This window comes from Notolepis coatsorum (assembly GCF_963971535.1).
Source record: "Notolepis coatsorum genome assembly, chromosome: 12".
Taxonomy (NCBI): Eukaryota; Metazoa; Chordata; class Actinopteri; order Aulopiformes; family Paralepididae; genus Notolepis; species Notolepis coatsorum.
The window spans coordinates 55,896,387-55,912,307 of record NC_140176.1 but is presented as its reverse complement, the minus strand read 5'-3'; the positions used below and the strand labels follow the sequence as shown (position 1 = coordinate 55,912,307).

Below are 15,921 nucleotides of genomic sequence, written 5' to 3'. Positions count from 1 at the left end.
TTCCAGTTGATGTTCTTAATTGCACTTTCAAATTCAGCCATGTCACTCTTAGGTATTCTGAATGTATTACATTTTGTGTTGGAGATCAGGTGTGCTCGATTTGGGGGACGTTTTCTAACTACAAGGGTTAGGTTGTGATCAGACAGGCCTGTAATCATGTTAAATGTCTTAGGCACTCTCTCAGCTTTATTAGAGAATATTAGGTCAATTTGAGTTCTTGACGTGGAAGTTATCCTAGTGGGCCCCTTAACTAACTGTGTAAGATCAAATTTATTTGTGATTATATTCAGTGCTCTTTTACCTAACTTATCTTCATAGTTTAGGTTCAGATCGCCAAGGATTAATACTTTCTTCCCTGAGCTATATTTCTTTAGTACATCATGGAAGTTATCAAGAAAGACAGACTTTGCAGAGGGTGGCCTATACACCCCAATTAAGACAAAGGACATTCTTGGAGATAATGTGACATTCAGACAGATGCATTCAATATCATTCTCTGGGCATTGGATCTCTTCGCATAATATATGTTCTCGGACATAGAAGATTAGCCCCCCCCCCCCCCTCTTCCTTGAACTCTGTCCTTCCTGTAGATATTATAGCCAGGTATAGTTAAGGCAGCGGATGGGGAGTTTTTGTGGAGCCATGTCTCAGGGAGGCACAGGAAGTCTAGATTAGAGTCTGAGAGAAGATGTTTAATTTGGTAACTTTTTGGGATAATACTACAAATATTCAAATGTCCTCCTAACAGTCCCTTGGGTTTGGAGTGAGGATTCCACAGAACATTGGCATTATTGACAGTTTGATAGAAGTTCATTTTGCGCAGTTTTTTTAATGTTGGGTTTAATCCTAAACATGTCCGTGGTCGCGGAAGGTTAGGTTCTGCATTGACACTAAAAGCACTGGTCTTACCATTGAAAACGGTGGTAGCTGGGCTGGGTTAAACCTGGTGGTGGAGCTGCTGCTGTGGCCTGGGCTAGGCCTGGTGGTGGAGCTGCTGCTGTGGCCTGGGCTAGGCCTGGTGGTGGAGCTGCTGCTGTGGCCTGGGCTAGGCTTGGTGGTGGATATATATAAAATAAATAATAATAATTAAATAAATCCGATATTATTATAAAAAAAAATGTAATACCTGATCCAGATATTTTAGTCATATCGGGGCCGATATCAATATCGGATCAGTGCATCCCTAGTTATTTACTATGGAAAGGTCATGGAATTTGATCAACAGTCACAGAAATGATTCCATAAATCATTTACTACTGAAACATACTGTTTTATCAGCCAACGTTTTTAAATTTGAAGTACCACTAGAAATGTAGATATCTATACAATGTTGAATCTATGATGCACTTGGCTGTCATTATAGTACAGGTGTGGCCATGCCACACTCCCTGCCCAGGGACAGAGGTAAATATCATGGATTCATCCCTATAGGCTTTCAACACCAGGCAAAGTCCCCTGTCACTCACCATGGTGCTATGGGCCATTCTGTGGCTGCTGGGGAGGATGAGTGCTGGGACATCAGGTTCTGCCTCAGCTGGAGCTGCTGCTCTGGCCCAGGTGCTGACGCGTGCTGCAGAGAAGCAGACCCTCTCTGGGCCGAACCAGCGCTTTGCCAGCTATATCACCAAGGGGAAGCAGCTAAAACGAGAGAGCGCTACCCTTGAGGCTGGGCTCACTCAGCTGACTGGAGGAGCTAGACGTGTCCCCAGAGACTTTGGGTACCACCAACGTGGAGGACTGTGAGACCCAGCCGGCTGAGTACCGTGGGAAGCTGCAGAGCTTCACCCTGGAGACTGTCAAGCTGGAGATTGAGCTGGATTGCGTCGGGGGAACTGCCCATGAAGTCACTGGCTGGGAAACCTACATAGAGAAGGAGGAAACATGCCGGTATGGGGCTATTCCCTAGAATAGTTTATTCTTGGTAGTCCTAAGGGGGGATACCCTTGCCCACCTAGGACTTTACATTATACAAATCTATATCAAAGGTTATTAAGAAATAACTGCATTATGATGATGATGCTGATTATACTCCCACGAAGAGAGTAAGTAAGAAAGAACAACTATAATTTCATAGTATCATCATATGTAAAAAATTAGTATATACTTTGTGCATGTCATGATTTGGCACTTTAATTTGCATTGATCTTTATTTTTGGGCTTTCTGTATTTTTCACTCATCCCAATTTAGTCGTTATTCCAATTCCCTTCCTGGTCGTTGCGCGCATTGCCCCACTGTCGGCCTGGGGAGGGTGTAGAACTACCACATGCCTCCTCCAATACATGTGGATATGCGTGCAGAGGTTTTTCCCCCAGATCCCCTCCCTGGTGAACAGGCACCCCGACCGACCAGTAGGAGTCACAGTTTACTACGACCAGGACACATACCCCGCAGCTTCCCACCCGCTAACACTGACGATTGTGTTAGTAGGGACGACTGACACAAGCCGGAGGTACCGCTGACAGCTGGAATCTATCCCAGAGTCTCTGCGGTGGTAGGCGAGTGCTTAGTCCACTGCGCTACCCAGCCGCCCCTATGAGAAAGTATTTTTGACTTATATTGACCTCTTGTTTTCTGGGGTCCTTGGTTTGTTTTGCACAGGAACCGTTTAGCCTACAGTCCAAACTGGGCAGCGGCACCACAGACACCTCTGCCTCCATGGTGGAAGTGGACACAGGCAAACACTCGACCTCCATGGTGGAAGTGGACACAGACACCTCTGCCTCCAAGGATGGAAGTGGACACAGGCAAACACTCGACCTCCATGGTGGAAGTGGACACAGACACATCGGCCTCCATGGTGGAAGTGGACACAGACACCTCGGCCTCCATGGTGGAAGTGGACACAGACACCTCGGCCTCCATGGTGGAAGTGGACACAGACACCTCGGCCTCCATGGTGGAAGTGGACACAGACACCTCGGCCTCCATGGTGGAAGTGGACACAGACACCTTGGCCTCCATGGTGGAAGTGGACACAGGCGAACACTTGGCCTCCATGGTGGAAGTGGACACAGGAGAGTCCTTGTCCACAGCCTTTGGCTCTGAACACAATGCGGATGGAGAAGTCAGCCCAGCAGACCAGATAGGAGGCAGACGCTCATTACAAGCTCAAGTTAAAAGTTCAGTTTGTGTACTTTAGGATGGAACTTGACACTACAGTTTCTAAACGATAAGAACATTTTACATGCAGGAAAGACAATGCTGATTTGCAGAGGATGCCTTTCCTGCAGTTTATATAGGCTAAACGTGGAAACAAACGATGACACAATAAAGGGAGAAAATAAAATGAATAGTCACAGGGGGGCAGAAGACTAATGCATGTGAGCAACAAGGCATTGGTCGTAACTCGTAAGAAACGAGCTCAGCCAGAGTCTGCGACCAGCAGGGTGCAGTAGATGTGATAAAAGCACCAGCACTAGGTGTGATGAGGAGAGAACAGGCATGAGAATGTATTGTGTAAATTTAAACAAAGTATAAAAATCGATTACAGCGAATAGCCATTTTCAGTAGACGTGTATTTTCAGTACTGCTACTACAATCGCTGCTATCATGTCTATCAAGTGTTTTTTTTTGTTTTTATTAATATTTAAACGGGACAAACCTGGTTGTATAAGAATTACATAAATACATTCTGCAAGTTTAATAACGTCTCCTGTACTTCACTCCACATGCAGCGCGTTAGCAAGCGTTATCTGAGTGCTGACGGTGTCGTGGTAGAGTAGTGGTCTCCAGACCAACCGCCCCCCCGTCCCCCTCCTGTTTGTAGTGAAACTCTTCAAACCACAGGCCGCCCTGGATTAACCCTGTTGGAGCCGCCTCACGTGCAGGAGTTCATGGTCTACCTTCCTATATAGTATGCACAGGAAGTGGGGGGAGTGTAGAAAGACATGCACACTACTGCATCAGGTAACACTTTAGGGATCACACAATGATAATGATTAAGTATCTAGGAACCTATGATGAACTATATGCTAACAAACCATTGATTAATTAACCACCTGATTGGTTTAGCTCCGAAGGGCTCTGGGATAGAAATGTCCACCTTGTGTATATATATTCTCTGCTTCGAAGTGGTTATGCTTTGGCCCTCTTTCGAAGTGGGTTATGCTTAGAGTTTGGAATCGGTTTCAAGTTTCAAGTTTCTTTAATAGTTGTCATACAGAAGTACAGAATACTTTTATACAAAATGCTTCTTTCTGTTCCAGAGACTGTGCTAGACAAAAAGATAAGTATGAAATAAAATAAGTATAGCATGTAAAAAAAAAAAAGTCACGTACGTAGACAAGTGTTCAGTATGTACATTGTACATATATACAATGTTCAATGCAGAATAGAAGTAGTTGAGTTACCATACAATATACTATGCAATATACTAATATACAATATACTATATAGTGCAAAGCAGAAATGGGATGAGGTACAATTTAGGTACAATTTACAGTAGGTGTACTGAGGTATGGGTTGTAGTGCAAATTCTTTGCCAATAAAGTGTGTTGTTCTAAAGTGTGGAGAGTGGGTGCTGCAGTGTGTTGTTTGTTTAAAGTGAGTCAGTGTGTGCGTGTGGATGTGTGTGCTGTGAGTGCATTTGATGGTTGTTGCATAGTGTTATTGTTCGTTGAGCAACCTGATGGCCTGGGGATAGAAGCTTCTTCCGAGTCTTTCTGTGCTTGCCATGAGACTCCGGTATTGCTTGCCTGACCGCAGCAGTTCAAAGTGGCAAGTTGTTTGGGTGGCTGGAGTCCTTGATAATTCTCTTAGCCTTACCCCTGCACCGCTTGTTGTAAATGTTCTGGAGAGTGGGAAGCCCCCCTCCAATTGTGCGCTCGGCTGAACGGGCCACTCTCTGTAGTCTGCTACGGTCTTGTGCGGTGCTATTCCCAAACCAGGCGGTGATATTGCCAGTCAGGATGCTCTCTATTGTACATGAGTAGAAGTTCTTAAGGATCTTCTGACTGACTTGGAACTTCCTTAGGCGCCTGAGGAAGTAGAGGCGTTGCCGTGCCTTCTTCACAACACTGTCAATGTGTGTGGTCCATGTCAAGTCCTCAGATATGTGGACTCCGAGGTACTTAAAACTGTTCACTCTCTCAACCGGTGCCCCGTCGATGCTGAGGGGGCTGTAGTCCCTGACCCCCGACCTCCTAAAGTCCACAATCATCTCCTTTGTTTTGCTGACGTTCAGGGAGAGGCTGTTCTCTTGGCACCATCCCGCCAGGACCTTGACCTCTTCCAGGTAGGCCCTCTCGTCGTTTGCAGAGATCAGGCCCACCACTACTGTGTCGTCAGCAAATTTGATGATTGTGTTGTTCCGCTGAGCCACACAGTCATGTGTGTACAGGGAGTAGAGGAGGGGACTCAGAACACAGCCCTGGGGGGCCCCTATGTTGAGGGTGATGGATGAGGAGGTGCAGTTGCCTGCTCTCACCACCTGGGGTCTGCCCTTCAGGAAGTCCAAGACCCACTGACAGAGGTCATAGTTCAAGCCCAGGTCCCTGAGCTTGGCTATGAGTTTGGAGGGGACTATGGTGTTGAATGCTGAGCTGTAGTCGATGAATAGCATTCTCACATAGTTCCCCTGCCTCTTGTCCAGGTGTGATGCTGCTGTGTGCAGCACATGGGCTATGGCATCCTCCGTGGACCTGTTGGGGCGGTATGCAAATTGCAGGGGGTCCAGGTTGATGGGGAGGGAGGAGCAGATGTAGCCCTTTACTAGCTTCTCAAAGCACTTCATGGCTATGGAGGTGAGAGCTACAGAGCGGTAGTCGGGCTGGTGGTCCATCGCCCTGCTCTAAAGATAAACTCAAAGCATAACCCACTTCGAAAGAGGGCCAAAGCATAACCACTTCGAAGCAGAGAATATATATGTACAAGGCGGAAGAGCCCTTCGGAGCTAAACCAATCAGAGAGGGTCTTCGCTGTACGCGGGCTAGCCAATCAGAGAGCATCTTCGCAAACTGCGTCTACGAAAAAAAATCACGCCTCCCCTACTGCTCGTGCTCGGAGCACATTCCCAGAATACACTGGGGCAAGTGTTAATATACGCATCACAGCTGTGTATCCATTCACTGTAGCCTATCTGCTGCCGTGCCAAGGCTTTCTCATTTCACATAGAAGTTGTTTGTGGCTTTTCTTCAGAAATTGTGATGAGAAGTTTTGCTTGTAGTAAATTCTATTATGTTTAATAATAATTTTTGGTGACGCAGTGATGTTTCACCAAATAAAAACCCAGTTCTTTCTAGTTTTTGCTTTTGCTTAAAGGTACTATAAGTTGTATTTTCCTCCTGATAGCCATCACTGATATAGTGAGTGTTAAATCAGTAACATGGGTCTTCCAGTCCCTCCACTCGGCAGTAAACAGAAAATAAATGTGCTGGTATCCCGTTCGCCGTTCCCACTTTATCCAATCAGGAGAGAGAACCCTAGGGGTTAAGTGTTTTGCAGAAAAGGCCAGCTGGAACCTGTTAAGCCTTAAGGTCCCCCTATAGGGGGACCCTGCTTTTCTTTATCATAAATCGATCAATAGACACCGTATTAGATCCCCAATTATCATATCATGGGGTATCATTGGAAAGCCACACTCATTGGCTACAACCCTGTGCAAAGACTTTCGAGATCGCCAAATGATTGACGGAGCTAGAGCCCCGGGAGTCGGGGGTGGTAATGTGTACTTTTGCGTACTTTGGGGCACGCCTCACATATCGGCATGTAACTCGAGAACCGCTGAACGGATTTTGTCACCTGAAAGGGCAATCGACAGGCAACAAATAGGGCTTTAATTATATCTATATATTGTATTAAAAGAAATGCACACCCGAGCCACTAGAGGCCGGCAAAGAATCGTCCACATGTGGGCCCTTGGATGTTAAGAGGTTAACGTTTTTAAATATTTTTTTTGTAGCCAAGAGTAAAGACCATAACTCTATCAAAAACAGCAGTCAAAGTGTATATTTTCATTTTTACCGATGTTTTATACGATTTATCGTAAATACGAATTTATCTGAAAATGCTAATTATCGTAAAAACCGCAAGGAAATTACTAAATCCAGATTCAACCCTGCCATTGGAAAGAGGAGCATTTTCCATATCCATAGATGTATGATTTGGCCATAATAAGGTCAAGGTCAAGTTCAAGGTCAAATATGAATTTATAATTAAAATCGATTATTATTAATTACTGTATCTACAAATCCTTCTGTTTAATCATCTTCCCGCGGTTCATTTGCTTAGATTTTTTTGAACACATGATCTCAATAAGGTGGTGAATGAGCTCAGTGAGCATTTTCTTGTGCCCCGCAGATTTAACATGATCAAAGATGCAAAAATCATAAATCATAATTTATATTCTCCTTTTCTTCATTACAATTTACTCAGCCTAGTAACAGACACAATATTTCTGACACTGGAAATACATACCCCCAGGTCCCTAGATGTTCCTAGATACCAAGAACATGCTAATTGACCTTGCAGAAGTGGAGCAATCTTCCATTTACTTAGGCATGTACCTTTAGGCGAAATACGGCTTACAGCTTAACATGACACTGAACATTAAGGACGCACTGATATACAGATACTGGTATTGGATGTCACACTGATACCAGACGAGAATAGGGTACGACTAGCCTGACACGTCAGACAGAGGCCCGTTCAGAGTCAACCACAAACTAATCTTGGTCTTAGCTGATCTGACTACTTTGAACGCAGCCCACCTTGTGCCCTGAACCACAAGTCTGCGTCATTCAGACTTGTGTGGTTATTGACTGTTACTGACAAACTGTTGATGTGTGATCCAACTGTTGTGTCTCCTGACTACTGTGTGTGTACGTGTCTCTACAAATCACCTTTGGGCTGCCTGTTCTCCTTATCAGATTAACTGTCTCTTTGAACTTTTTTTGACGAAGGACAAGTACAAGAGACAATGTATTGCACGTTCTTGTCTACACACAATGCAGGCATTTTCTTTTCTTTTTTGCATGTGCAACGTGAACCCTTTAACACCTTTTAGCACTTTGACACTTGGTGGGAGTGCCTCTCACATCTGTCACTTTCTCCAGTATAAACCCAGTGAGACACTGCCGTTTCTCTGTGCCTCTCTGTGGTTAAAGGCCGAGAAACACAACCAACAAAATTATGGGAGACTTGAAGCTGAACAGCCATCGTGTCGTCCTCCCTGAGCCTCTGCTTCACATGGACTCTTAGACCGGAAGAGCTAAATCAGGGTGGGTATTGAAACCGTGGAGAGAATGTTACCCCACTCTCTGGTGCGTAGGGGGCCTTCAAAGGGGCCTGAACACTGAACAGCCACACTAGAGAAGGAAAGGACTCTTTCTTCCACCCACTCACAGGAAACACATACACACACACATGCACACACACACACACACACACACAAACCGGGATCGGTTGGCGGTATGATAGATTTAACTATGATACGCCTTGATTCAGTAACATATAATCCATATGATAGGAAATGTATGATCCAGCCAGGATGGACCAATGGACCATGTTACCACATTTGTAGAAAGTCACAAACATACAGAGCCACAATGAGGATTAGAGTGCATTTTTATCTTTGAGTTCTGCTGAACACTTGAATCTGGACAAAAAAGTACCAAAGATGAACTTTCTGAACTACCTATTAGATATATTCATGATCTGGGTCTTCATAAGTACACTGCATCAATTGAATTGGACCATTGCCTTTCAATGTAGCCATCCAAATCAATGTGCTGTTAAAACCCAGTCTATTTTTTTTATTCTGTAAAGTGTGCTTACACAAACCTGGATAAAGGAATAGATAAAGGAATAAATAAAGCAAGGGCGGCCGGGTAGCGCAGCGGACTAAGCGTCTGTCTACCACCACAGAGACAGTGGGATCGAATCCGGCTGCTGCGGTACCTCCGGCTTGGTCGGTCGTCCATACTGACACAATTGGCAGTGTCAGCGGGTGGAAAGCCGGTGGGGTGGGTCCTGGTCGTTGTAAACAGCGAGTCCTACAGGTCGGTCAGGGCGCCTGCACAGCGAGGGAGGGAACTGGGGGAGGTAGTGTGATCCTCCCACGCGTTACACTCCCCAGTGAGAGTCCTCGCTGTCAGGTGAAAAGAGGCTGCTGGCTGTCTCCACATGTATCGGAGGAAGCATGTGATAGACTTCAGGGCTCCCTAGACCGGCATGTGGGGGGCAAATGCGTGCAACAACCAGGAAGGGGAGGGGGGAATTGGCATAACGACTAAATTGGGATGGGAGAAAAAATAGGAGGAGAAAAAGTAGATAAAAAAAAAGGAATAAAGAAAGGAACAATTTACAGAATAAAAAAGCAGGTATTTATACAATAAACAATACACTTATCTGCAATAAGTTTTCGTTTCTTGTCTGTGTTGGTGTTTGTTTACTGTGAAAAAAGAAAGAATGCATACACTGTATTGCTGCAACAATTACCAATGTGTTTTACACAAATGGCTCAATAAAGGAATCTGAATCTGAATCTGAATCTGAATAAAAAAAGAAAAGCAGCCATAAAATAAGTACAACTAAGTAAATAAATATAAAATAAGTACACATTCGACAAGCTAAAATAATTGCACATTAATTGCCCTCGGTCTTGTCCAGCCAAAATGCAGAGAAATCTGACTTCCCAGGATGGACTGATTGGATGGGTGAAGGCTGATCTCGTCTCGTCTATTAAATGGTCTTCCATGAATCGTGTAAATCTCTGCCACGCCTCAGGTTTGGCTGAGTGGACGTCGGCGGCCGGTGTGATGAGCCTGCATCACTGTGTCACATGAACGCTTCAGCCGTGACTCGTTACAATCACAGGGACTTTCTCCTTTGTTGTTTTCCGGGTACTTATGTGTTACACTTTTTGTCCGTTCTGTGAGAGCATCAAGACATTCTCATCATACTTCCCTAATCCTCAAAAGAATAATTCCTATTTTTTGTCGAAATGGCAGAGTTCCAAAAAGCTGCGGTGACATCAGGTGGAGATGAGAACCACAATGCAACGCAGCCGGCTGTAATGTGGATGCTGCCTCCTAGCCATTACCCTTCTAAGTTGCCGGTGCGGTACTGACGTTACAGTAAGTGTTGCAAAAGACAGGACGGTAACCCCTAGAAGGCATACACATGGTGTTTCTGCCAGGTGTTGTTCAGACCATTTCTTTGGTGTGAGAATATTCTATGGACCAGGAGACACTGGAATACACCGTGTGGTTAAACAGAATACCACATTAATGCCTGGACAATCTCTTCCACTATTGTACCCATGTAACCGTGATATACTCGAAGTCCCGGTTTCTCAAACTATGGGTTGGGACCCAACACGGGCCGCAGGCCTTGCTTTGGTGGGTCACCACATGACAAGGGTATACGTTTGTGATATGTTTCAACAGGGACCGGGATGGGGATCTAGGATGGCTGCCTCCTACGCGCGTTGGAGTGGGGCCCTAAGACTGCTTCAAAACCCAATTCCTGTCCCCCCTCCCCATCCCTCCCCTCCCTCGCTCCATCCCTCCCTCCCTCCCGCCACCTGGCGCACGATGCCTTGTTTCACTACTTAGTGTTGTTGCTGCCGACGATCGCATGCAGTGTCTCAGGCATTCTGTAGATGACATGTGTCAACAAATGTACATGTCTGTTGAATTTATGCTGTGCCGTTGTTACTGAAAAAATGTAATGATTGTGATGTTTATTATTAATGAGACGTTGTGCTGTATGTGTGTGTCATTGGAATTTCCCCAAGGGGATTAATAAAGTATATCTTATCTTATCTTATCTTATCTCTCGTTCAGGTTCCTGACTACAAAGGTTTACGACGCTGCGCTCAAAATACATTCATCTAAAAATAAATAAATATAATAAGGACCCAGAAAGAGCTCCGGTCCAAGGTGTGAAAACAGTTACAGAGGGTCCGATATCCCACTTTGAAGGGGCTGTCACCGCTTTCAGGTTACAACATCCCACCTCCTACAGGCTGTCACCACCTGGGGGTTATGTCGTACCACGGTTTTCAGTTTCAGACATCAGTGGTCCGTAGCTTGAAGTGCTCCACCTAACTATAAAGCCTTGAGAAATGGGCTGTGACATGAAGAAACCCTATAGTCTGTTTTACAGAGGAGGGGGGCGGTGGACGTTGTTTCACTTCCAGACAGATGGTAATGGTCCGTTGGGTTTTAAGTCTGAGAGAGAGGTAGCTCGCTCACAAAACCTGCACACACACACTCACCAAACCCAGGTCTCCTTATAAAAGCTCTATTCAGGTGTCTCGGGGAGTGAGGGCGTGTTTGGTCCTAATGCTGACCATATTCACCAGTTCACAGACAGCCCTCCTTACATCTGGGGTGGTATAGGCTATCTTCCTTGATGTGATGATGATGATGATGATGATGGTGTGTAAAAAGTGTCCCTAGGCTCACGTTGAAAAAACAAGCCAGACAGACACAAAGCAGCTCATCAACACGTGATGTTGTGGTTAAGGGAAACCATATAAGCAAGTGAAAATGACGTAATGTTCGTCAGAGATACTGCTCAGGGAGAGGAGAGCACTGAAGTACAGGTTGCTCTCAACATCTTATTCCTGACTGCCTGGTTAAGCGGAGAAAAAAAGGTGATTTGTCAGTTACCAATTGTTTGATTTTCAGTATAATATTGGGATGACGTGTAATATTTTGTATCCATGCGACATGAAGTCTTAGGGTATTGTATAAATAATTCAAGGTATATGAAACAGACCAGCATTAACGTATTTTTTCTCCTTCTCTCTCCTTGCAGATAAAATGGACTATTACCCGTTCCCAACTGATATGACGACTGGATTTTCGACTGACGAAACTGTAAGTGTTATTCATGTCTTTTATTTCATTATTATTATTTCATACGTCACAGTTATGGCATTTGTGAAAATCCCTGAACAGCGCACAACATTGAAATTGATATACTGTCGTCAATGTGCTGAATATATAAACCACTTTGTGATAGTTCACATACATATTGAGGAAAAAAGAATAATAATAATAATAATAATAAGTCAGGGTAACAGTAACAGGTAAATAGTAACAGGGTAGAGGGACAGGGAGGTAGTGTTTGTACTTTGTAGTGACTCTGTACCACATTCAGAGAGGAAATCTAAACCGCTTCACAACTAGTCTGTTACCGGGCACGAGATTCCGGGAGGAAGCAGGGGTGCAGGGATGGGGGGTTGTAATACGTATATATTGTTTTGAGAATGTATCATCAGACACAAGTTATTTAATGTGTGCAACATGTGCAATGTGTAATCATGTAATTTTATGCAGTGGATGGATCTAAAACTGGTCTAGGATCAGCACAACGGAAAAAAATCTAACCAGCAGCATTTCCATTGTTTGTGAAATTCGCAAACATTGCCCAACCTGATACCCCCCCCACCCCAACCCACCCACCCAACCAACTTATGTGCCCTACATCTGTGTCATAGTCGGCGATGCTGGGTTGCTGACGTGTGTGATGAACCCCTATCTGTTTACCCCGCCCCCCCCCCCCCCCCACACACACACACACACGCACGCACGCACACACACGCACGCACGAACACACACACACACACACACACACACACACACACACACACACACACACACACACACACACACACACACACACACACACACACACACACACACACACACCCAGGGATGGTGGCAGGAAGCTACAGTGGTGTGGTTTCTCCTGCTGCAGGGGCAGCACCTGCATCCGACAGTCTGGTTGTAGCCTGAGCGTCAGTCAGCACTGCAGTAGGTGTTTGATGTCATGGCCCTGCAACCTTCAAAGAGATGCATCACTGTTATGAACCCCGGGTAGCAGATAGAGTTGGGTTAAAAACACAGACAGAAAAACACTTCAGAGAGGACGCCATGGTGAGCTGGGCGAAGTTATCTTAAACCAGTCACCCACAGAAAGTGACAGAAGGATCAGAATAGTCGAGGCGCGTCTGGCCGTGTTGCATGAAACCTCATGACCTCTAACATGTAAGATATCACATCTATGTGATGAAAAATGTGATTTAATGTTCTATGCCTTATCTTGAATGCCTCTATTTTGCTGCTGTCTATTTTATGCAAATTGTGTGCTTATTTTATGCCCAATTTTATGTCTGCATTTTATGTATTGCTCTTGATCTGCCAATTTTGTGCTCATTTTATGCCTGTGTCTTTTTTACTACTGTGAAGCACTTTGAGCTGCAATTCTTGTATGAAAGGTGCTATACAAATAAAGTGTATTATTATTATTATCTAATAACGCTTCTTCTCTTTGATTACAGGACTTTAGCTCTGGTTTCACGGATGACTATGACCTCAATTCCATTGACGAAGGCCTGTGTGACAAAAGCTGGGTCCGGCAGTTCCGTGGGCAGTACGAGCCTCCACTCTTCTGGCTAATCTTCAGCCTGGGTGCCCTGGGCAACCTCATGGTGGTTTGGATTTACACCACCGTACGCAACCGTCTGAAAACCATGACAGACGTCTACCTGCTCAACCTGGCCGTGGCAGACCTCCTCTTCCTGGGCACACTGCCCTTCTGGGCTACTGACGCCAACCAGGGCTGGGGCTTCGGCGTGGGTCTCTGCAAGGTGATGTGGGGCGTCTACAAGATCAACTTATTCAGTAGCATGCTGTTGCTCACGTGCATCAGTGTGGACCGCTACATCGCCATCGTGCAGGTCATCAAGGCCCACAATCTTAAGAACAAGAGGCTGTTCTACAGCAAGCTGGCCTGCCTGGGTGTTTGGGTCGTCTCTGGGCTCCTGGCCCTGCCCGAGTTCATCTTTGGCCAGGTGAAGACCGACCAACAGGGCCAGTCCTACTGTGTTCTTGTCTACTGGAACAACCTCTTCAACCAAACCAAGATAATTGTGCTGTCCCTGCAGATCTGTGTGGGCTTCTGCCTTCCCTTGCTGGTCATGGTCCTCTGCTACTCCGTCATCATTCGCACCCTGCTGCAGGCCAGGAGCTTTGAAAAGCACAAGGCCTTGCGGGTCATCTTCGCAGTGGTGGCCGTGTTTGTCCTCTCCCAGCTGCCATACAATACCCTCCTGGTGATCGAGGCCACGCAGGCCGCCAACGCCACGCACGACTGCGACACCGAGAAGCACTTCGACATAGCTGGGCAGATAGCCAAGAGTCTGGCCTACACCCACGCCTGCCTGAACCCATTCCTGTACGTCTTTGTCGGCATTCGCTTCCGAAAGGATCTTCTGAGGATGCTGAAGATATGCACTGGTGCCCTGGGCAGGGGCGGTCTCAGTAAGCTACAGACAGCCCCCAAGCGTTCATCTGTTATGTCAGATACTGAGATGACCCCTGCCCTCTCCTTATAAATAACTCCTTTCCCTGGTAGCTAGCATTTCATCATCATCATCATCAGTATCATCATCATCTACATTATCTTCTAAAGGCCTTATCACATCATATTTCACCTAGTGTCATAGAGGCTGCTGAGAGGCCTTTGTGGGAGACTTTTATTATAATTTCAAATAAATACTTTGAGGTGTACATTTACCATTCTGTGACATTTAAGAAAGGCAAATATGCATACACTATAAACTGTATATTACTGTAAATATTGTGAATTGTCTTCCGTTTTTATCCTTTAATAAATTGTGATCCCTTTGTCCCCCGACTTTCATTTACAGTGTGCTGTAGTTGAATAAAGAACATATAATGTTGTATATTTGATATCCAGGTTAAAAACAATTAAAAACCATGAAATCTTGCTGCTGACTTGTGTTCAGTTACGACCAATGTCTCACCAACATAGAGAATAGGATTTTTTTTTTTTTATGCACCACAACGCTTTCGCTGGTTTAACGTGCATTCTGTGGTGGGGGGAAACACTGCAGGCTCTCTCAACTGTTATCTATGTTGTTGTGTCGGTCTGTCTGGGTATGACTTGGCAGTTTGAAGGTGAGTGCCTTTGAGTGGCCATTGAAACTGGCAGGGAAGATTTGCGCTAGTTTACTTCTCTGTGGCTTGTGACTCAGCATGGAGTAGTGCCGAATAGGCGAAAGTGAGTTTCGAGTTCACCCGTTTCCTAGAAAACTCTGTACCCTTTGGGGATGATCAAAGCAGGAGTGCCCCGGGAATCGACGAGAGGTAGAGGCATAAAGGAAGCTTCAATGACCAATATACTATATTTAACTAAAACATACACCAAACACAGGTCTACACTCAACCAAGTCATTCACAAAATAAAATAAACATTTAAAGGAGCCAATAGATTCACTCCTCTTTGATGAGGTGCCCCAGGTGTGGCCAGTGGTCGTTAGCCAGTCAGGCATTGGGGGTCACCTCCCACCAACTAGGTGACTGCCAGTCGATCAGACAAGTGGCTCTCCCAAAAGATGATATCAGTGCACTGCACACAGTTACATTTACATTTAGCTGACACTTTTATCCAAAGCGACTTATAAGTTCAGGTCAGCGGGAAGGGTACAACTCTTTCAGCTCAGTAACAATATGACCCAATTTGTAAAACAGTGTTGGGTGCTACACACTTGAGTGCATAGTAGGCTAGTAAAGAAAGACATATTATATAGTAGGTAGGTAGTAATATTACTAATATATAGGCAAGGTCGATTATTTAGTAGCAAAGTGTATGATAGTAAAAGGCAGTACGAAGGTTCGTTTATTTTCATTTCAGATACAGTATTGGTAGAGGCTAAACCAGCCTGTTGAAAAATTGCTTACATGACTTTTAAATTTGTATTTATTTATATATTTATTTATTTTTCCCAAAGCCACACCATCTGTTCAAAAGGCAATGTAGAGCTCAGCAGGAATGGATGTGTGTTTACTTGTTTGGCCCACGTCGCTGAGACCTGAGTAGCTACATCAAAGGTATCTGATGGTAAATGGTGGGCAATTCTGCTGGCAAGCCGTCCTCGTCGCTCC

At 45.1% G+C, this 15,921-nt stretch overlaps 1 protein-coding gene across 1 annotated transcript; it reads left to right on the top strand.

Moving 5' to 3' along the window:
* Positions 1-2,729: 2,729 nt before the first annotated feature.
* LOC311237860 (C-C chemokine receptor type 9-like) lies at positions 2,730-14,348 on the top strand (the record flags this gene model as incomplete). The annotated part of the gene is made up of 2 exons (XM_084325837.1): positions 2,730-3,065; positions 13,293-14,348. 2 exons carry the CDS (start codon positions 2,730-2,732, stop codon positions 14,346-14,348), a joined length of 1,392 nt encoding a protein of 463 aa, XP_084181963.1.
* Positions 14,349-15,921: the final 1,573 nt, after the last annotated feature.